The sequence below is a fragment of the Onychomys torridus genome, chromosome 8 (assembly GCF_903995425.1).
Source record: "Onychomys torridus chromosome 8, mOncTor1.1, whole genome shotgun sequence".
NCBI lineage: Eukaryota > Metazoa > Chordata > Mammalia > Rodentia > Cricetidae > Onychomys > Onychomys torridus.
Window position 1 is genome coordinate 68,702,845 of NC_050450.1, and position 21,455 is coordinate 68,724,299.

Sequence of the window (21,455 nt, forward strand, 5' to 3'; positions counted from 1 at the left end):
CAGGCCATCAGAATGGTGGCAAGTTCTCCCTCCAGTCCACTTTGTTTCCTTTCCAATAAGGTCTCTAAGTGGCCATCAGTGGCTCACCAAGTCAGCTGGGCTGGCTGGAAGGACTGTCCCTGCCTTATCAGTGCTAGGATTACAAGCACATGCTACCACACTGGACTTTGATATGGAGGTTCTCAAGATCAAATTCAGGTCCTCAAGTTTGCATGGCAAGGTGCTTTCCATTGAGACCGTGCCCGAGCCACCACATTTATTTTCTAAATGCCATTTGCCACAGACTCTTGATTGTGAATTTGAAAATGAAGATTTTTGTTTTACAGATTCAAGATGTTGATGTCCTAATGTTGCTCATTACAAAATGATTTCCACATGGCCAACCAAGCGCATTAGGAAAAGATCCCAGAAAAATGATGCAGACTGCTGACTATCGTCAGAAGACTATAGAAATGCTTCTTCGATTCTTTTCTATACTGCCTATAATTCAAGTTATTAAACTTTAAAGCATATGAAAGCATTTATGAAGATCCTGCATTGTATTTCTCATTAAAGGAGAAGAAAGGGCGTGGTGAGTCATGTTCCTGGGCTGACTTAGGGAGAGGAGAAGGCAGAAGGCCACTCTCAGTCACTCTGAAAGTTACAACTCAGCTCTTAGTGGTTAAGAGTTCCTCAGTTTTACAGGCTTCTGTTCCTCTGACCATCCTGAAGGCAGTGAGAACACAAGGCTTCTGATTTTCTAAACCAAAGTCATTATCAAATGGATTTATTAAAGAGCTATGCAGAACAACCATGGGTGTGGATGCAGCTGGCATCCATGGGAATTAGAAAGGGCCACCCAGGGGCACTTACAATTGATTCAGGGTAAAACAATCCAAGGCTTGTTTCGCAGCTCCAAACTCAAATCAATGAGCAATTGTGATAGGAAGAATTTGTTTGCATTTTTAAAATTTTTAAAATATTACTTATTTAATGAGACAGGGTCTCACTATATAGCCCTGACTGACCTGAAACTTGCTATGTAAACCAGGAAATCAGGCTGGCCCTGAACTCACAGAGCTCCAATTACCTCTGGCTTGTGAAGTGTTGCATTCAAAGGCATCACCACACCTGGCTTCCAGGTTACATCCTTTTTTTTTTTTTTTTTTTGGTTTTTCAAGATAGGGTTTCTCTGTATAGTTTTGGTGCCTGTCCTGGATCTCACTCTGCAGACCAGGCTGGCCTTGAACTCACAGAGATCCCCCTGCTTCTGCCTCCCGAGTGCTGGGATTACAGGCATGTGCCACCATCGCCGGCCAGTTTACATTCTTATATTTGCTTAGAAAGGATATATATTGTGTTTCCTGCTTTGTTTTGTTTTTCACTTAATACTGTTTAAGAACCCCAGGGTTGGGGATTTAGCTCAGTGGTAGAGGCCCTGGGTTCGATCCTCAGCTCAAAAAAAAAAAAAAAAAGAACCCCAGCATTTTCATCTTAAAAAAAGAAATAAATAAAAAAGGAAGAAAATACAGGCTTCTGGCAGATAACTCCTTGTAAATGATGTGGCCATTTCTGCAATAGCTTTTCATCTAAGAGACTTCCATACTGAAGCTAGTACATCCAGTTTTTTCTTTGATTTTTTTGGTTTTTAGATAATTTTATGTGTGTTTTCCTGCATATATGTCTGCAAATTACATGTGTGCCAACTGCTACAGAGATCCACCTGCTTCTGCCTTCTGAGTGCTGGGATTAAAGGAGTGTGCCATCACCACCTGGCTCATTTTTAAACTCTTATACACTCATGATTTATTTATTTATTTATTTGTTTATTTATTTATTTTTTTTGTGGAGCTGAGGATCGAACCCAGGGCCTTTTGATTGCTAGGCAAGCACTCTACCACTGAGCTAAACCCCCAACCCCCCATGATTTATTTTCATGCTGGCTTTAAAAAGGAGGTTTCATCATTCACGCCAGCTATTGGTCTGTATCAGGCACCCACAGGATAAACAGATCTGTCTTTGAAACAGTATGGTGGTGCTCGTAAGACCAGCGTGATGATGAGGATTGCTGTGTAGTCCAAACTGGACACAACTTACTTTGTAGCTCAAGCTGACCTGGAACTTAAAACCTCTTGCCTCAATCTCCTGAGTCGCTGGGATTACAGGCATGTGTCATCACATCTCACTGCGATCATATAGTTCAAAAAATTCTACAGTCTATTGAGAAGGAGGTCCTTTTTTTTTTGAGGAGGAGAAAAACCTGATAAATATTCCAGGAAGCTCCTGAGAAGGCAAAAATTACCTCCAAAGCTTTTTAGGCAGCACATGTTTGAAACTTACAATTTATGAGACTAGCAATGTAGCAAAACTCTACAACTGTAATACACACTATCTGCCTAGGACTCTGTGATGATAATCCTTGGATTTTTGTGTTTAATTAAGTTAAACAAAAAGTACAAAAGGAAGAAAGAACCTGGGTATTTCCAGCCATCTTAGGAGCAGTGCAATCCTATAAACGATGACAGCTAGTTCCCCACACACAGCCTCAGTACATGTCATGACCCACATGTCATGACCCACATGTCATGACCCAAGCCTCAGTCCAGGGCTTCTCTCATGAACTCTTCAAGGACCGCCACCACACTTTTGGCTTCGGGCATTTCTTCATGTTCCACTTTAACAATCTTCAAAAGGATATCTCCACTGCCACAGTTCTTAAGGAACATGTAACATTTAAACAAAGCATAATGATTCATCTCTGCCTGTCGGATAAATCTCTTCAAATTGTTTGTGTCTTGGATGGCCTAGGAAAAGATTACCCAGTTAATCTGTTTAGTGAGATAATGAGGCTTGAAGAATGCCCCCTCAAGCTGACACTCAGGGTATGTTGACAAGGTTGGCTTTTGTTTTATTTTGTTGTGAGATAGGGTCTCACTATGTAGCCCCAGCTGGCCTCAAACTCACAGAGGGTTTGCCTGCCTCTGCCTCCCATTGCTGAGATTAAAGGGGTGCAACCACACACCCTGCGAATGTTGGGCTTTTTCTTTTTCTTTGGAGCTGAGGATCAAACCCTGGGCCTTGCACTTGCTAGGCAAACGCTCTACCGCTGAGCTAAATCCCCAACCCTGAATGTTGGGCTTTTAAAAAACACCCTGTTATTCCATTATTCCTATTGCTAGTATGCTTTGCCTTTGGTGTAACAGAATCTCACTCCTTTTTTTTTTTTTTTGCAGGGGGTGGGGTGGGGGAGTTTGAGGCAGGGTTTCTCTGTGTAGTTTTGTGCCTTTCCTAGAACTCACTTTGTAGACCAGGCTGGCCTTGAACTCACAGAAATCCACCTGCCTCTGCCTCCCAAGTGCTGGGATTAAAGGCGTGCACCACCACCGCCCAGCAGAATCTCACATTTAAAAAGACTTTTCAAGGGCTGGAGAGATGGCTCAGCAGTTAAGAGCACTGGCTGTTCTTCCAGATGTCCTGAGTTCAATTCCCAGCAACCACATGATGGCTCACAACCATCTGTAATGTGATCTGGTGCCCTCTTCTGGCCTGCAAGCATGCATGTCAGCAGAACACTGTATACATAATAAAAATAAATAAAATAAATTAAAAAAAAAAAAAAAAGACATTTCAACGTCTCCTGCCAAGCCTTGGTGGCACACGCCTTTATCTCTCTGACTTCAAGGCCATCCTGCTCTATAAATCGAGTTCCAGGACAGCTGAGGCTTTTACACAGAGAAACCCTATGAAACCCTATCCCAAAATATCAAAAAAATTCTTAAAAACATTAAAAATCTCCTAAGGTGACAGCACTCATCTACCAGAATTTGAAATCATTTGTTGTGTATTGCAACTGATACTCATCAACCCTAAATATAAGCCAGCAATTCACCACAAAGTATTGCAAATGAAATTGCATGCATGCAATGCTGCTGGATGGTAAGCAGGTGCCTTCGGTGACTCTAGTGCTGTGGATGCTCCATTTAAAGAACACTGTGACTGGAAAAGCCAATCACCCCCAGTAATCAGATTCAGAACAGATACACTGTGTGTGGCTTACCTTTAGTTTAAAGTTCTCCAGGACTTGTCTGAAAAGAAAAGGGTTACCCGCTTCAGCACCATGTAAGAAAGCCTGCATCCAGTCTTCACAGAAACGGTTGCTTCCTAAGCAACAGTAAATAAACAAAATTAAGTACCACAAAGCACATGTATATCAGTTTTAAAAGATTTTACTTTTTTGTTGTTGTTGTTTTTGTTTTTTGGGGGGTTTTTGTTTTTGTTTTTTCCGAGACAGGGTTTCTCTGTGTAACTTTGTATCTTTCCTGGAACTCACTCTGTAGCACAGGCTGGCCTCAAACTCAGAGATCCGCCAGGCTCTGCCTCCCAAGTGCTGTGATTAAAGGTGTGCGCCACCACCACCCAGCTTGATTTTACTTTTATTATTTTCAATTATGAGTACAGGTGCCCCAGGAGGTCTGAACTGTTGGATCCCTCAACATGAGTGCTGGGAACTGAACTCTTTCTTTTTTTTCTTTCTTTCTTTCTTTCTTTCTTTCTTTCTTTCTTTCTCTCTCTCTCTCTCTCTCTCTTTCTTTTTTTCCTTTCCTTTCCTTTCCTTCTTTCCTTTCCTTTCCTTTCCTTCTTTCCTTTCTTTCTTTCTTTCTTTCTTGGGGAGGGGGGTGTTTTGAGACAGGGTTTCTCTGTGTAGTTTTGGTGCCTGTCCTGGATCTTGCTCTGTAGACCAGGCTGGCCTCAAACTCAGAGATCCGCCTGGCTCTGCCTCTTGACTGCTGGGATTAAAGGTATATGCCACCACCACTTGAAAGAACAGCATATGCTATTAACCACAGTCATCTATCCAGTCCTTGCACATGAATTTTTCTTTTCTTTTCTTTTTTGAGACAGGGTTTCTCTGTGTAGCCTTGAGTGTCCTAGAACTCACCCTGTAGACCAAGCTGGCCTTGAACTCACTGAGATCTACCTGCCTCTGCCTCCTGAGTGCTGGAAATAAAGGAATGAACTACCACTGCCTGGCACATAAATTTCTTTTCTTTCTTTCTTTTTTTTTTTTTTTTTAAGTTTTTCGAGACAGGGTTTCTCTGTGTAGCTTTGTATCTTTCCTAGAACTCACTCTGTAGCCCAGGCTGGCCTTGAACTCACAGAGATCCGCCTGTCTCTCCCTTCCAAGTGCTGGGATTAAAGGCATGCACCACTCCCACCCAGCACTATAAATTTCTTTATAAAGACATTTATAAGCCGGGCGGTGGCAGCGCATGCCTTTCATCCCAGCATTCGGGAGGCAGAGGCAGGTGGATCTCTGTGAGTTCGAGGCCAGCCTGGGCTACAGAGCGAGATCCAGGAAAGGCGCAAAGCTACACAGAGAAACCCTGTCTCGAAAAAAAACAAAAATAAATAAATAAATAATAAATTTATAATTAATTATTTAAAACTTCCCTTGCAACTTAAGAAATAAATTAAGCTTACCACATGGTAAGAAATGCCCAAGCAGCTGAAGCCCCACCATCACATTTCCCACTGTCCCAGCAGAAAGACTACCATTCCTATATATGCTTTAAGCTTTGGCTAGCTAGCTACCTTTACCTTAGGATGAATGCTTTGTATATGGTAGAGCTTTGAGTGTTTTTCTTAGCGGCTGTTTCACTAAACAGGATGTTTCAGAGACATATTAACATGTATTCTAGTTTGACTTTAGCCGCTCGATATTCCATTGTGTGAATTAGCAATTTATTGATTTTTTAAATTTTTTTTTTAAGATTTATTTATTTATTACATATACAGCATTCTGCCTGCATGTATACCTGCACACCAGAAGAGGGCACCAGATCTCATTACAGACGGTTGTGAGCCACTATGTGGTTGCTGGGAATTGAACTCAGGACCTCTGGAAGAGCTGCCAATTCTCTTACCTTTGAGCCATCTCTCGAGCCCAGTTTATTGATTTCTTATTGTTAAACATTTAAGTTGCTTCCAATTTGTTATATAAAAAAAATGCCTTTAGAAGCAGGGTGTGTTGGTACATGTCTTTAGCACTCAGGAGGCAGAGGCAGGTGAATCTCTGAATTTGACGCCAGCCTGGTCTACAGAGAAAGTTCCAGGGCTGCTGGGGCTACACAGTAAACTCTCTCTTGGAAAACAACAACAACAATAACAACTAAACAAATACATGTTTAACAATGCTTTTAGGGCTGGGGAGGTGGTTCGATGGATAAAGCACTTTCCATGACAGCATAAGGTCCTGAGATCAGATCTCCACACACACATGAAGCCACATGCAGAGTGTGAATCTGAAATCCCGCTGTTCCTATGTTAAGATGGAAGGCATAGAGAGGAAAATCTCTAGAGCTTTGAGGGCCAGCTAGACTGACATATAGTTTAGGGCTTTTTTTTTTTTTTTTTTTTTTTTTTAGCTAAGGATCGAACCCTTGTACTTGCTAGGCAAGCACTCTACCACTGAGCTAAATCCCCAACCCTAGACTGACATATAGAGCAGCCAAAAAAAAACCTATCTTGTTTGGTGAGGACTGATACCCAATGTTGTCCTGTGATTCCCCCTATGTGTGCTAGGGTACACATGTACCTGCACTCAGTCACACAGACACACACTCCAAAGATTTTCTTGGTCAGGTGTGGTGGTGCATGTCTTTAATCCCAGCACTTGGGAGGCAGAGGCAGGTAGGTCTCTGAGTTGGGACCAGCCTGGTCTACAAGTGAGTTCCATGACAACTAGAGCTGTTACATAGAGAAACCCTGTCTCGAAAAACAACCACCACCACCAAAAAAAAAAAAAAAAAAAAAAAAAAATTTTCTTAAGAAAATGCCAAGCCGGGGTGGTGGTGGTGGTGGTGGTGGTGGAGGTGGAGGTGGTGGTACAAGCCTTTAATCCCAGCATTCAGGAGGTCAGCCAGGTCTATAGAGTGAGTTCCAGGACAGGCTCCAAAGCTACACAGAGAAACCCTATCTTGAAAAACAAACAAACAAAAAGAAAATGCCAAAATAAATAAATAAATAGATAAATAATTTAACTGGGTAATAGTGGTGCATGCCTTTGATTCCAGCACTTGAAGGCAAAAGCAAGCAGATATTTGTGAGTTCAAGCCCAGCCTGGTCTACAAATCAAGTTTCAGGACAGCCAGGGCTGTTACACAGAGAAACCAAAAAAAAGCTGGTGGCAGTGACACATGCCTTTAATCTCAGCACTTGGGAGGCACAGCCAGGCAGATCTCTGTGAGTTTGAGGCTAGCCTGATCTACACAGTGAGCCCCCAGGACAGTCAGGGCTACACAGAAACTGTCTGGAAAAACAAAATAACAACAAAAAAAATCCCCAAAGGAGAAAATGCCTGTAAACCAGGTGTAGTGATGAATGTCTATAATCTCAGCACTTGAGAGGTGGAAGTAGAAGATTTAGAAGTTCAAGGCCAGTATATAGTCCACATGAGACCCTTTCTCAAAAACAAACAAACAAAAAAAGCTTTTCTAGGAAGCACACCTATAATCCTAGGAGAGCTAGGCAGGGAGATTATCAGCTCAAGGCCAACCTAGACCATACAGTGAGAACCTGTCTTCAAATAAGAAAACATTTAAAATGCCTTTATGAGTGGTTTGTATTTAGTACTGTGTACACAAGTGAGTTTTCTTGTACACAGAGTAGACTACTAGGCACGACGTAAGTCCCATGTTTCTAGGAGCATTAAGGTTTCAGTAAGCTTAGTTCAGCACAAGAAGGACGTGTCTGTGTCACGTGTTTTCAGTGCAGGGGTCCCACCAACACTGCCTCTGTTTCCGACTCACCTGCGTTGTGGAACTGAGGCTGGGGGCCACTACAGTCGATGATCACAGACATATGCTGCTGCTCCTCCGTCATGGCCATGCACAGAGATGTCATGGTGCCTTCATGAATCAGTCCCTGGAGACTGGCCACACTCAGAAACCTGTCACACATACAAGTCCTTTTCCACCAAGAGCATTGCAGAACAGGAGAAATGCATTCCATCCTAGGGGTGGGAGGTTCAAATGGGGCTGTTGCGCTGGCCAGAGGAAAGCTTTCTTTACCTGTTAATGTCTCTCTTTGTTTTTTCATCGGATTCTTTAAGCTCAACAGGAGTATAACTTAGAGCCTATGAGAGAGGGAGAGGGAGCCAGTTTGATACATGCCTCCTCTGTTCCTCACTGACCCACCATTCCCCTCCCAATGCATCATCCACCGTGTGATCACACATGGTTATGAATGAACACGGCCCATCACACCTTTTGCTCAGCAGCTGCCTATAATATTTGAAGGCAAAGCTGATTTCCCATTGCTGCAGATTAAGGCAGGACCTTGTACAGCCTACACAAGCTAAAGCCCTGCTTGGTGATGTCTTACTTATTTATCTATTTTATTGTTTTTGAGAGACAGGGTTTCTCTGTGTAGCTTTGGAGCTGGCCTGGAACTCACTCTGTAGGCCAGGCTGGCCTCAAACTCAGAGATCTGCCTGAATGCTGGGAATTAAAGGTGTGTGCCTCCATTGCCTGGCTTGTTTTTTGTCTTTTTTTTTTTTTTTTTAAATTAGTACCACTTATTTGAAGATAGTCTTGCTATGCAGCATAGGCTAGCCTGGACCTCCTGGTCCTCCAATCTCAGTTTCCCTAGAGTTAGAATTATAAGCATGTGTCACCACTTTAACATTTTTTAATCATGTGTATACTTTTTTTTTTTTTTTTTTTTGAGCTGAGGATCGAACCCAGGGCCTTAGGCTTGCTAGGCAAGCGCTCTACCACTGAGCTAAATCCCCAACCCAACTTATTTATCTCAATGGAGGCTGCATGCATGCTATGGCACTCATGTGGAGGTCAGAGGTCAACTTGCAGAAATCAATGCTCTCTTCCAGCCTGAAGGTTCCAGGGATGAACTCAGGTTGTCAGGCTTGGCAGCAAGTGCCTTTATCTATTACATTATCCCCCAAATCCATCTATCTCTTGGGGGGGGGGGAGTGTGTGTGTGTGTGTGTGTGTGTGTGTGTGTGTGTGAATAAAAGTGTTAAGGAGAGGGCTGGGGATTTAGCTCAGTGGTAGAGCACTTGCCTAGGAAGCCCAAGGCCCTGGGTTCGATCCTCAGCTCTGGCAAAAAAAAAAAAAAAAAAAAAAAAACACGTGTCAAGGAGTACAAGTGGAAGTCAGCACAGTTCTGGAATTTGGTTCTCTCCTGCCACCTTGTGCGATCTGGGGATTGGACTCAGTCATCAGGCTTGTGCGGGGACCAAACACTGTCATATAGTTAAAATCACTTTGCATTTTGTTTTCCTTTTCAGATATTCTGGAAAGGGCAATTCTAACAGTCATTATTACAAGCAGGTGTGGCTGGGCAGGTCCGTGATCTCGAGAAGCTGAGGCAGGTAAGATTGAAAGTTTGGAGTCAGCTGAAATGACTCAGCTGAGTAAAAGTGCTAGCTAGCTGTTCCAGCCAGCCAGCCAGCCTGCAATCCCCAGAACCCACATAAAAAGCCAGATCTGGGGCACGCCCCAGCCCAACACTCTCACGGTGACATGGGAGGCAGAGACAGACAAACAGCAGAAAGCTCAAGGGCCTGTTAGTACGCCACACAGAAAGAAGGTGGAAGATGTGAGTCCGAGGCCAGCCTGGTCTCCAAAGCGAGAGTCCACACCCACCCAAAAAAAGGTGGAGGATGAGAACTCACAAAAGTTGACCTCTGTCCTCTACATACACACCAAATAATTGAAAAAAAAAAAAAAAAGGTGGGGGTGCTGGAGTGATGGCTCAGTGGTTAAGAGCACCAACTGCTCTACCAGAGGACCTGGGTTCAATTCCCAGCACCCACATGGCAGCTAACAACTGTCTGTATCTCTAAGATCTGACACCCTCACACAGACATACTTACATACACCAATGCACATAAAATAAAGATAAATTGTTAAAAAAAAAAAAAAAAAGTTAAGCCATGCTACAATAAACAGTGAGGCCTTCTATTTATTAATTTTTGTTTTTTTGACACAGTTTCATGTATAGCCTTGGCTGTCCTGGAACTTGCTGTGTAGATGAGGCTGGCCTCAAACTCAGAGATCTGCCTGCCTCTGCCTCCCGAGTGCTGGGATCAAAGGCGTGCACCACCACCGCCCAGGGAGCCCTGTCTTTAAAAAGTGGCTAGAAAGAAAAGATTATTACTTTTTTTACTGTGAAGACCCAGCTGGCATTTTTAATGGGACAGGGTCTCACATAAATCAGGTGGGTGTTAAACTCTGTGTAGCTGAGGCTGGCCTTATTCTCCTGCTTCTGTCTCCCCAGTTCTGGGAGTACCGTCATGCACCAGCACACCTGATGGGAAGGCACAGTTGTTAATGGAAAGATCCAGCTGACATTCAACCCCACCTTAGTAATAAAACTTTCTAGATAGGAGTCAGTAAGATGTGGGTGGTGGCACACGCCTTTAATCCCAGCACTCCGGAGGCAGGGCCAGGGGATGTCTGTGAGTTCGAGGCCAGCCTGGTCTACAGAGTGAGTTCTGGGACAGGCTCCAAAGCTACAGAGGAACCCTGTCTTGAAAAAAAAAAAAAAAAAGATGTGGCCTAAACAGCAAGCATAGTCTGAAGAAATATTCAGGAATGAAAAAGTTATGTTTAGCGAAAATGAGTATGTTTTAAGTGATCCACAGTCTGCTGAGGAAATTCTAATTGGAGATGCTCTTTGGTGCGCAATACTTACAGCATGTAGCAGAAAGGTCAGTTTCTCCTGAAAGAGAAGAACTACCCTTTGGATTGGACACACCACATCCTCATACCAGCTGTTCAGATAGGATTTTACATCATTCCCCAGGCTCCTTTCCTAGATGGAGAGAGAATGACATTTGTTTTAATGTCATAAAAGCCTTTACCTTAGTAGACTTTTTTCTTCAATATACTCTTTCGCAGTATGCATGGTATATGTATTTGTGTGTATGTGTAAGCTCAGGGTTGACATCAGGTGTCTTCCTCAACTGCTCTCCACCTTCATTTTTTAAATTAGATTTTTAGAGGTGGGTGGTGGTGGAGGACACATGTGTCATGGTGTCTGTGTCTGCATCAGGGGCAACTTGTTCAGGTCATCAGTCTTGGTGGCAGGTACCATCTCTCCAACTTCCCCATCTTTCTTTCTTTTAAAAAATATTTGCTGGGCGGTGGTGGCACACACCTTTAATCCCAGCACTCGGGAGGCAGAGCCAGGCGGATCTCTGTGTTCAAAGCTAGCCTGTGTTACCAAGTGAGTTCCAGGTAAGGCGAAGCTACACAGAGAAACCTTGTCTCGAAAAAGAAAAAAAAAAAATATTGCCAGGCGATGGTGTTGCATGCCTTTAATCCCAACACTTAGGAGGTAGAGACAGGCAGATCTTTGTGAGTTCAAGGCCACCCTTGTCTACAGAGTGAGACCCAGGAAAGGCACAAAGCTACACAGAGAAACCCTGTCTCGAAAAATCAAAAATAAGTAAATAAATAAAAATAAAAAATATTTATTTATTATGTATACTCTATTCTGCCTGCATGTATGGCCTGCAAGACAGAAGAGGGTGTCAGATCTCATTATTGTGAGCCACCAGGCTGGGAATTCAACTCAGGACCACTGGAAGAGCTGAGCCATCTCTCCAGCCCTCCATCTTATTTTTTTGAGACAGGGTCTTTCACTGAATTTGGAGCTCACTGAATTGGCTGGGCTGGCTAGCTAATGAGGTACAGGGATCTGCCTGTCCACTACACTTCAACCCTGGGATTACAGGTGCATGTCACCACACCCAGATTGTTCTAAATGTGGACACTGGGGGTCCAAACTCAGGTCCTCAAAGCTATCTTCTTAGCCCCTTCTTCAATACAATTTTAAAATTTATTTTTTGTTTATATATATGTATGTTCTTGTGGAAGCCTTCTGGAGTCCAGAAGAGGGTGTTGAATCTTCTGGAAGTGGAGTTATAGGTTGTGATGAGCAAATGGACTTTGGTGCTGAGAACTGCACTCTGGCCCTCTGGAAGAGCAGCAAGTGCTCTTAACTGCTGAGCCATCTCTCCATCCCCCACCCCCTCTTCAATATGCTCCTAATGGTTGGAAAACAAAAACTAGGACAGGTACCTTTTCTGTTTGTTTTTGAGACAAGGTTGAGCCATGTAGTGTAGCCTTGAACCTGCAATTCTAAACCTCCCAGATACTGCCCACCACACTTTCTTTGTCCCCCCCCTCCCTACCCCCCCCACACCTTTTTTTGGTTTTCCAAGACAAAAACCAGTGTAGTTCTGGCTGACCTGGAACTCAAGAGACCCTCCTGTCTCTGCCTACAGAGTGCTGGGATCAAAGGTGTGTGCCACCACTGCCTGGCCATTTTTTTTCCTCCTAATAAACTCAATAAAATGAGTTATGAGCCATGCATCTTGTGGCAGACCGGTAGTTTCAACACTTGTCAGACTGAGACAGGAGTATCTCAAGGTCAAGGCTACCCTGGACGACTACAAAGTAGGTTTGTGAGACAGACTACAGAGCAAGACCCTGTCTCAAAAAGAGGAATTATGACTGAAGGAACAAGGTTCTATGCAATTGTTCCCTGTACTTCACCCTCACTGGAGAGATGCTTTAAGACTGTGGTTCTTAACCATCCTAGTACTGCGACCTATTAAACCAGTTCCTTGTGTTGTGGTGACCCCCAACATGAAATCATTTTTGTTGTTACTTCATAACTGTAATTTTGCTACTGTTATGAACTGTAATGGAGATTTTTTTTTGTGATAGAGCTTTGTTAAGGGAGTCGGTCACAAGCACAGTCAGAGGACCACTGCTCTACATACTCTGATTTCTTCATCTCGACTTTGTTTGAACAGACAGAGTGCAGTCAGCATGTTCATACTCAGAATGGGAATAGGAAGAGATACAAGGGCCGGGCGGTGATGGTGCATGTCTTTAATCCCAGCACTCGGGGAGCAGAGGCAGGCAGATCTCTGTGAGTTCGAGGCCAACCTGGGCTACAGAGCAAGATCCAGGACAGCAAGCACCAAAGCTACACAGAGAAACCCTGTCTCGAAAACACACACACACACACACACACACACACACACACACACACACACACACAGGTATACAAGGAACTGATTAAAGTACAGAAGCCCACCAGTTATCAGACATGGCCCCATGAGCACATCTGGCTCTCTAGACAACCTTCACATAGGAAGAGCTCCAGTCTGGATGTCCAGGGCCCCAGTATCCAATCCTTGGCTCACAGCTCTGCTGTCCTTTCCTCTCCTCTTGCAGTAGCTTGTAAGTACAAGAACTATCACTATAGGTAATATGAACGTCTTGACTAGTAGCTACTGCAAGCTAAAGGTGTAGTCTTTTCAGACAGGCTCTCACAGAAGTTTGGTGGTTGTCTAATCCTCTGTTGCTGTGGCTGACACTAAACTGAGAGCACAGTTTTGACAGGTTTGGATAAATTAGTCAATATGGACAAGTCTAATTCATAAAAGAGTAATAAAAATGGGATGTTTTTAAAACGTGGTATCTTAGACTACAACATAGCATATTTCTGATGCCATAGGTTGCACGGACCACTAGGGCTAACCAAAATACAGATCTTGTGTGCAGAGAAATGAGATAAAAGGCATCTTCTTCCCCACCAGGTGTTATTAACTGCCGCTAATTCTGCATAGGCTTGTCTTTGTGCTAATTCTACATAGGTTTGTCTTTACATTTATTTTTGTGTGTATGCATACATGTGCCATACGTATGTAAAGGTCAGAGAACAATCCATGTAAGTCAGTTCTCTTTCCATATTCTAAGTCCTGGGTATCAGACTTGGTGGTAGGCACATTTACCTTTTAGCCATCTCACCAGCTGTGCTTAGTTTTTAATTTATTTCATTTTATATGTACGGGGGTTTTGCCTACATGTATGTTTGTGTATCACATGTGTATAGTGACTGCAGAGGCCAGAGGATGGTGTCTGATCCCCTGGAACTAGAGCTACAGATAGTTGTAAGCTACCATGTGAGTGGGACTTGAACCTGGGTCCTCTGGAAGAGTAGCCAGTGTTCTTAACCACTGAGCCACCTCTCTAGTTCCTTGTTTTCCTTTTGAGACAGAGTGTACTGTGTAGCTCTGGCTGGCTTGGAACTCACTATGAAAGCTAAGCTAGCCTCATGCTCTGCCTCCTGGGATGACAGGGATGGATTTCCACAGTCAGACTGCACATTGAAGTTTTCATCAATGCAACACATCAAAAGCAGAATCACGAAACCTTCAGCACCTATAACACAGCTGCATGCCCTGCTTGTGTCCCACACTGTTCATCTACACCCACAAGGGAGGGATTTAGAACTGAAGGGTCTGGTGGGTGCACAGTGAGCAGACAAATACAGTAGTCCTGGTGTGTTCATCATTTTGTCTCAGAAAGCTCAAGTCAGTCATCTTACCTCACAATTCAGGTGATTTTTCAGCCCTTGAATATACTTGTCCAATTCAAGCCTGAAAGTATGTTCTTAAGGAAGAGATACAGAATGATCAAATAATATTTTACCTCTCAGCAAGAAATACAAGGTTGCAGGCTGGTGGTGGTGGCACAGGCCTTTAATCCCAGTACTTGGGAGTCAGAGGCAGGGAGATCAAGGCCAGCCTGGTCTACAGAGTGAGTTTCAGAACAGCCAGGACTATACAGAGAAACCCTGGCTCAAAAAAAGGAAAGAAAAATATAAGGTCTCAGCTGGACACGTTGGCATACATCTTTAATTCCAGCACTCAGTGTCAGAGATATGTGGATCTCTTTAAGTTTAAGGCCAGCCTGGTCTACATAGTGAGCTCCATGCTTAGTCGGGACTACAGAGGGTGATCCTGTCTAGGGGAAAAAAGAGAGAGAGAGAGAGAGAGAGAGAGAGAGTCTCTCAAATACTACAAACTGGATCAAAACAAGCCTAGGCAAAAGACCACAGATGACGTTCAGATGTGGAGAAGGCGGGGGCAGGGTCAGCTACTAGCTCCTTCTCCCGATGTTTTCCCTCCTGATACCGTCAAATACCAAAGAAAGGATATAGTTCCAGTCCTTTCTCAGACCCTCCTAAGAAGCAGACCACATACTCGGAAGGGTTATAGTCAGGTTCCACTGCTGCTATTTCAGGAAGCAGTTTTTCCTGTTGGAAAAGGCAGTAATAACAACCAACTCGGTACCCTGGAATTCTAGAAAAGAAAGAGAAAGGTAAAGTGGCGCATCTGGTACTCACACTCCTTGCTTTGTAGATGGCTCTGAACCCTGGTCTTGACCTGCTAACGCTTTCAGATCTCCCACTCATGCAGAGATTCCCAGCCTCATCTGACTCAGCTTAGCAGAGGAGCATGACTGTTCACCCAGGTGAGGTTTAACTAAACAGCCTATAGACTAGGCGTGGTGATGCACACCAATCCCTGCAAGGCAGATCTCTGTGTGTTCAAGAACAACCTGGTCTACATGGTGAGTTCCAGACCAGTCAGGTTACATGGTGAGACCTTATCTCAACACACAAACTAGCCTCTAACAGAGGGTCATTAAATTCTGCTGTCTCATGTGAGAAATCTAGGAGTTGGAGGACGGCTAGGCAATTAAGAAAGCATTGGCTACTCTTCTAAAAGGCCCAGGTTCGATTCCCAGCACATGGTGGCTCACAAACATCTGTACCTCCAGTTCCAAGAGATCCAACACTCTCTTCTGGACTCTGCAGGCCCCAGGCACACACCTTGTGCCACAGACATTCATGCAAGCAAAACAACCAACATACACATAAAATAAAAAATTTAAAGATTGTTTAAAGAAAAATCCACACAAAGTTCAGCTTTGTTCACAGAATAATCATTCATAAAAATAAGAATGTTCCCTATCCTTTAAACCTTCACATGTCATGGCTGCTCTATGCTGATGTGCTAGGCACATCCAGTAGCTTTATCTTTGGGCCACAGGTGCATACTTGTAAGGGAACCTATATTTGAACAAATGCGTGGTCTGAAGGAGTGTAATGGCAAGACAGTTGGAATTTGGCTCAGGGTACCTGTGACTTGACTTCCCTGTGACCTTGGGCTTCCAATTCTCTGTTTCCTTCCTCACTGGAAAATAAGATAACTGCCCTTTGTAAGAAGAACTAAATCAGCAATTGTGAAAGTACATTACAAACTGTGGGCATACAATTTCCACTTTGGTAATTAACTCCTTTTTTTTTTTTCCCAAACAGGGTTTTTCTGTGTAGTTTTGGTGCCTGTCCCGGATCTTGCTCTGTAGACCAGGCTAGCCTCAAACTCAAAGAGATTTACCTGACTCTACCTCCCAAGGGCTGGGATTAAAGGCATGTGCCACCCCCCCTCCCCAGTAATTAACTTTTTTTAAATGATGCTATAGGACAGAGAGCTCTGCACACACTAGGTAAGTGCTGTACATCAGGGCTCTATCTCCAGCTCTGGAATCTTTTGTCTAAGTATAAAACAGACTACAGTACATCCACGTGCCAGGATCTCACTCAGTCTAATTTCACAACATTGATGTGTGAGACTCATCACTCTGGCTGGGGGCAGGAGGGGAGGAGGTGCTGGAAAACAGAAAACAAGGATGTTTTCTGCAGGTCTAGATCTTTTTGAGTTTCTCCACACTTCTCATGTTTAGCTCGGAAATCAAAAACACAGGAGACAGCACATTTTATACTTACCTCAGCTCTACAGATGCAACATTACCCAGCCCTTCAAAGAACGCTCCCTTGGAAAGACGCTTAGCAATGAAACTGCGCAGCTCTGGCTCCACTTCCGATGGTAGATTAGTATCCACCAAGGAGAGGCTTGACAAATGAAAGACACATATTCCTTACCAGGAGGACACACACACACCCATAAATCACATATAATGTACCAAAGCCAGGGCCTCAGTCTCTCCCTCAACAGCATCCCTATGTAGCCCAGGCTGGTCTTTTTTTTTTTTTCACATACTTCCAACATATAATGGCACAGGATGCACATTACCAATCTAAAACAAAGGAAAGGAGCATAGCAAGGAAATACTGGACCAATGCAAGACCAAAAATGAGCTGGGCAAACTCCAAACTCTGCATCTCTGTGTCTGATGTCAAAATGTTCATCAGATCTTCACCTCATTTCAGCTTCGTTGACTACAACACACTTCTTGCTCTTGGGCTGGTTTCACTCCCTGTTAGCAGTTTTCCTAGGTAGGTATCCCACAACTTTGGCGTCTCCAACATCTTAGGGTCTCCAAGGCAATCCAGGCTTCAGCTTCACAGCTTCATGCAATGTCTTTCTAGGCCTCCATTCATGGACACCCCTGACATATGCCTGGCCTCAGCGGCTTTCTTTAGGCACAGAGGCAAATTCCATAATCTGTTACTGCTATCCTTAACTCTGAAGCCAGAGCCACGTGGCCACAGCTGCCAAGTTTTGCTGCTTGCTGGGGCTGGAATATGGCCCCTCCCTTGTTCTATTAGATCTTTACCAGCTTTCTGTCCTTTACTGCCTAAGCCTGGCTGTCCTGAAACTTGTTCTATAGACCAGACTGGCCTCAAACTTAGAGACCTGACACCCAGGCTGGTCTTGAACTAATTACATAGCCTAGGTTAACCTCAAACTTGCTGCACTCTCTTAAGTGCTGGGATCACAGCTGTGTATTGCCATACCGATTTTAGGGTCTCTCTTAGGAATGCTGTCTACTTGAGGACCCCTGTTGGTGAGTGTTATTGTTTAGATTTGGAATGTCCCCCAAAAGGCTTCCAGACCATAGTGGTAGTGGAAGTATTAGAACCTTTTAAGAGGACATTAAGTTACTGAAGTATGACCTTAACAACGTATAGGAACCCTAACTGGTTGGCCAACTGGCTGGAAGCTTGCCTGCCTCTCTCCTGTTTTCCCTTTCTTCCTAGCTGCCATGAGGTTCACAAGCTCTTCTGCCATACGCTCCTGCCATGAACTCCTGTGTTGCCACAGGCTCTCAGGCAACAGGGTCAAAAAACCACAGACTGAAAATTCTGAAATTCAGCCAAATTAACCTTAAATATGGCCTGGTCTACAAAGCGAGTTCCAGGAAAGACGCAAAAGCTACACAGAGAAACCCTGTCTCAAAACAAACAAACAAACAAAAAAACAAAAAACCAAACAAAAAAAAAAGATGGTTATCTCCCCTGGCATAGTGGCATAAATCTTTAGTCCCAGCAATTGGGAGGCAAACAGATCCATGTGAGTTTTCTCCTTCCACTTTATGAATTCTGCATAACAAATTCAACAGCATGTCAAATTCAATCAGGCATGACAGCAGGTGCCTTCACCTGATGCGACATTTCACTGGACTTATTTTGGTGGGTTTCTGTTTGCTTATTGTTGATGTTTTAGAATTTTTTAAAAGGTTTATTGCTATTTCTATTTAAGTGTATGTGTATGTATGACCGTGTGTCTGTATAAGTGTATGCCATATGTGTTTGGGTGGCCTCAGAGTCCTAAAGAGAGTGTCGGGGGTTGGGGATTTAGCTCAGTGGTAGAGCGCTTGCCTAGCAAGCACAAGGCCCTGGGTTCGATCCTCAGCTCTGGCAAAAAAAAAAAAAAAAAAAAAGAGAGAGTGTCAGATAATCTGGATCTGGAGTTAGAGGTGGTTGTAAGCCACCTAACCTGGGTCCTCTGGAAAGTAGTATGTGCTCTTACCACTGAGCCATGTCTCTCACCTCTCTCTCTCTCTCTCTCTCTCTCTCTCTCTCTCTCTTTCTGTTTTATTATTTTATGTGTAGGGCTGTTATGTCTGCATGTTTGTGCAACACATGTGTGCTTGGTGTCTGTGGAGGCCAGAGGAGGGCATCAGCTTCCCGGAATTTGAGGTATATATGGTCGTGAGCCACCAGGTGGGTGCTGCACACTGAATCTGGAAGAGCAGCCAGTTCCCTTAACCACTGAGCCATTTTTCCAACCCCATTTTTTTTTTTTTTTAAAGATAAGAGTGTCATGTAGCTCAGTCTGTTTCAAACTCACAGTGTAACTGAGGATGACCTACAACTATTTTCAAGTGTGTGTGTACATGAATATCCATATTCATGTGTGTGCAGGGGGACATTTGTGTATGCATGTGCGCATACTAATAGGGGCTAGAAGTTAACCTGTTCCTCAGATGCTGTCTACCTTTTTTGAGGCAGGGTCTCTCACTGGGATCTGGGGCTTGTGGATTTAGGCTAGACTAGCTGGCTAAGAAGATCCAGGGATCCTCCTCTCTCTGCCTACCCTGGGCTGGGATTTCAAGTACACCACTCTATTCAGCTTTTACCTGGATTCTGGGAATTGAAGTTAGGTCCTCATACACTTTATAGACTGAACCTGACACTGATCTCCCCAGCCTGACACCAAACTCCTGATCTTCTTGCATTCCACCTCCCAAGTGCTGGAATTACAGGTGAATGCCACCACGTTTGGCTGTTGTTTTTATTTAATTGTTTTGTTTTGTTGACACAGAGTTTCTCTGTATAGTCCTGACTATTCTCGAACTCGATCTGTAGACCAGACTGTCCTCAATCTCAGAGATCCATCTGCCTCTGCCTCCTGAGTGCTAGAATCAAGGCATGTGCTCCTGGCCTACCCCTACCCCCTCCACTTTATTCTTAAATATAAATCTTGATTAAAAAAAATATTATGTTGAATTTTTACTGGAGTTCCAATCAAGAAACTCAAAAGAATTCTACCTGGATAATAGCAGGGGCGTTATCAGTATTTGCATCAGCCCTGCCTTGAGTGAACGAGCCAAAGAGGGGAGAATCAGAAGAGGTTCCTAGAGGATAGGAGGGGCTGATGACTGACTCAGAGCAAGCGCTGCTGTAGCCACAGGATACCCACGGATATCTACAGATAAGCACAGATCATGAAAGCCCCTGAGTGAATTATGCCTAACTGTTTTTACCTGAAATCATCAGCAGAGGGAGTTTCTGCATTTGGGCCACTTGAACGTCCATCATCGCTATCCCCTCGATGCTGGGTCAATCTGCAAGATGCAACACAATGAACAATGCTGTCAATCAGAGTATCCAGCAATCGTAAGCCGGGCAAAAGCAAGGGGTCAACTACCATGCTGCAAGACGAAGAGACCCCGTGAAAGAGTGCCAACAAGAGCCCCTTCCTCTCCAGCGCACTTAATAAATGCAGAAAAGACCTAATGTCTGGAAAGTTCGAAGAAATTCCTCTTTACAAACCAATTATGGGCTAGAGAGACGATGGATCAGCCGTTAAGAGCATTGGCTGCTCTTCCAGAGGACTTGGGTTCAATTCCTAGTACCCACATGGCAGCTCACAATTGTCTGTAACCCCTGTTCCAGGGGCTCAACCACTCTCACACAGACATACATGCAAGCAAAATACAAATGCACATAGTTTTTTTAATTAAGAAAAATTAGTTAATTAAAATAAAAAAAACAAACAAGGCCTGGAGAGATATTTCAGCGGTTAAGAGCGCTCACTACTCTTGGGGAAGGATTCAAATTTAGTTCCCAATATCCACTTAGGGCACCGTACAATCAATTATAACTCAAGTTCTAGGTGTATCTGATGCCTCTGGCCTCAGTGGGCACCTGCATGCACGTGCGATTACCCACACACATAATTAAAAATATAAAACACACCTTAAAAATTCCAGGGCCACAAGGGCTCCTGGAAAGTCAGCAGTGAGTAGGCAGGGGAGAGAAAGGCAGCAAGAAAGGAGAAAACTAGAGGACAGGGATGAAAGTGTGTAGTAGAAATGAAGGCAATTGGGAATAGCCACCGAGGGCAGAGGACAGACACTGAAGGAATGCGCTGAATAAATGTCAGGGGCTGCGGTGACAGGCTAAAAGAGGGCAGAAGGCTTGGGAGTGCAGGGCATAAAAGCCCAGACGAGCCTTGAAGAACCGACTGAGGCCAGGAGGGCCCATTGGGCCAGAGACCTTGGCTGGGAGAGGAGATGGCGAGTGGGGGCTTCGGGGTGCAAGGCTGGGCGGCGGGGCCGCGGGCGCAGCGGGCAGGATGCGGGCACCTGCTTCCGCAGTAGCTGTACAGGCAATAGTGTCTGCTCGGTGGCGGCTCGAGTCTCCGCTCCTCCGCAGAGCCACCCTCCTCGCTGCTCTCCAGCTCCTTTTCATCCCCATCCAGCGATTCCTGCAAAGACGGGAGCATCGCGGCAACCTCCTCGCGGCCCTGTGTCCCCGTCAAACCATTCCCCCGCAGCTGGGCGGCCCTCTGTGCGCCGGCTCGACCTCCTCCCCGGCCTCGTACATCTGAGTTCCGTTGGCTTTCTGAGTCTCCGGCAAGAAAGCCCATTTGGAGAGACCGGCTCTTCTCTGGGGGGCTCTCTGAGAACTCCTTACTATTTCTTTTTAACCGACTTTCCTCCACCAATTGACGCATCAAGGAGGCAGTATGTGCTGAAGATGATACAGCTGCTCCACTGCCTTCTTTCTGTGTGCAAGTAAGACGTGCATATAACAGTTTGATGAAGGATTTAGCC

The 21,455-nt window shown here is 44.4% G+C and overlaps 1 protein-coding gene across 1 annotated transcript; it reads right to left on the reverse strand.

Annotated features, from left to right (window-relative positions):
• Nucleotides 1-1,852: 1,852 nt before the first annotated feature.
• On the reverse strand, nucleotides 1,853-21,180 carry C8H17orf75 (chromosome 8 C17orf75 homolog). Its single transcript, XM_036198337.1, has 10 exons — nucleotides 20,985-21,180; nucleotides 19,881-19,961; nucleotides 16,657-16,782; nucleotides 15,023-15,166; nucleotides 14,410-14,467; nucleotides 10,696-10,815; nucleotides 8,049-8,113; nucleotides 7,788-7,927; nucleotides 4,037-4,140; nucleotides 1,853-2,783 (listed from the first exon to the last, which is right to left on the reverse strand). Exons 1-10 carry the CDS (start codon nucleotides 21,122-21,124, stop codon nucleotides 2,577-2,579), a joined length of 1,185 nt encoding a protein of 394 aa, XP_036054230.1. The 5' UTR covers nucleotides 21,125-21,180; the 3' UTR covers nucleotides 1,853-2,576.
• Between the last annotated feature and the right edge of the window lie 275 nt (nucleotides 21,181-21,455).

What these genes read in the sequence shown, in the direction of transcription:
- C8H17orf75 (XM_036198337.1), bottom strand. Translation starts at nt 21,124, where the DNA reads ATGCTCCCGTCTTTGCAGGAATCGCTGGATGGGGATGAAAAGGAGCTG. An exon ending in TCTGAGAAAGGACTGGAACT is followed by an intron (nt 14,468 to 15,022) that starts ATATCCTTTCTT and finishes TTAAGAACATAC; the next exon opens with TTTCAGGCTTGAATTGGACA. An exon ending in AAAATCACCTGAATTGTGAG is followed by an intron (nt 10,816 to 14,409) that starts GTAAGATGACTG and finishes CTCTCCATCTAG; the next exon opens with GAAAGGAGCCTGGGGAATGA.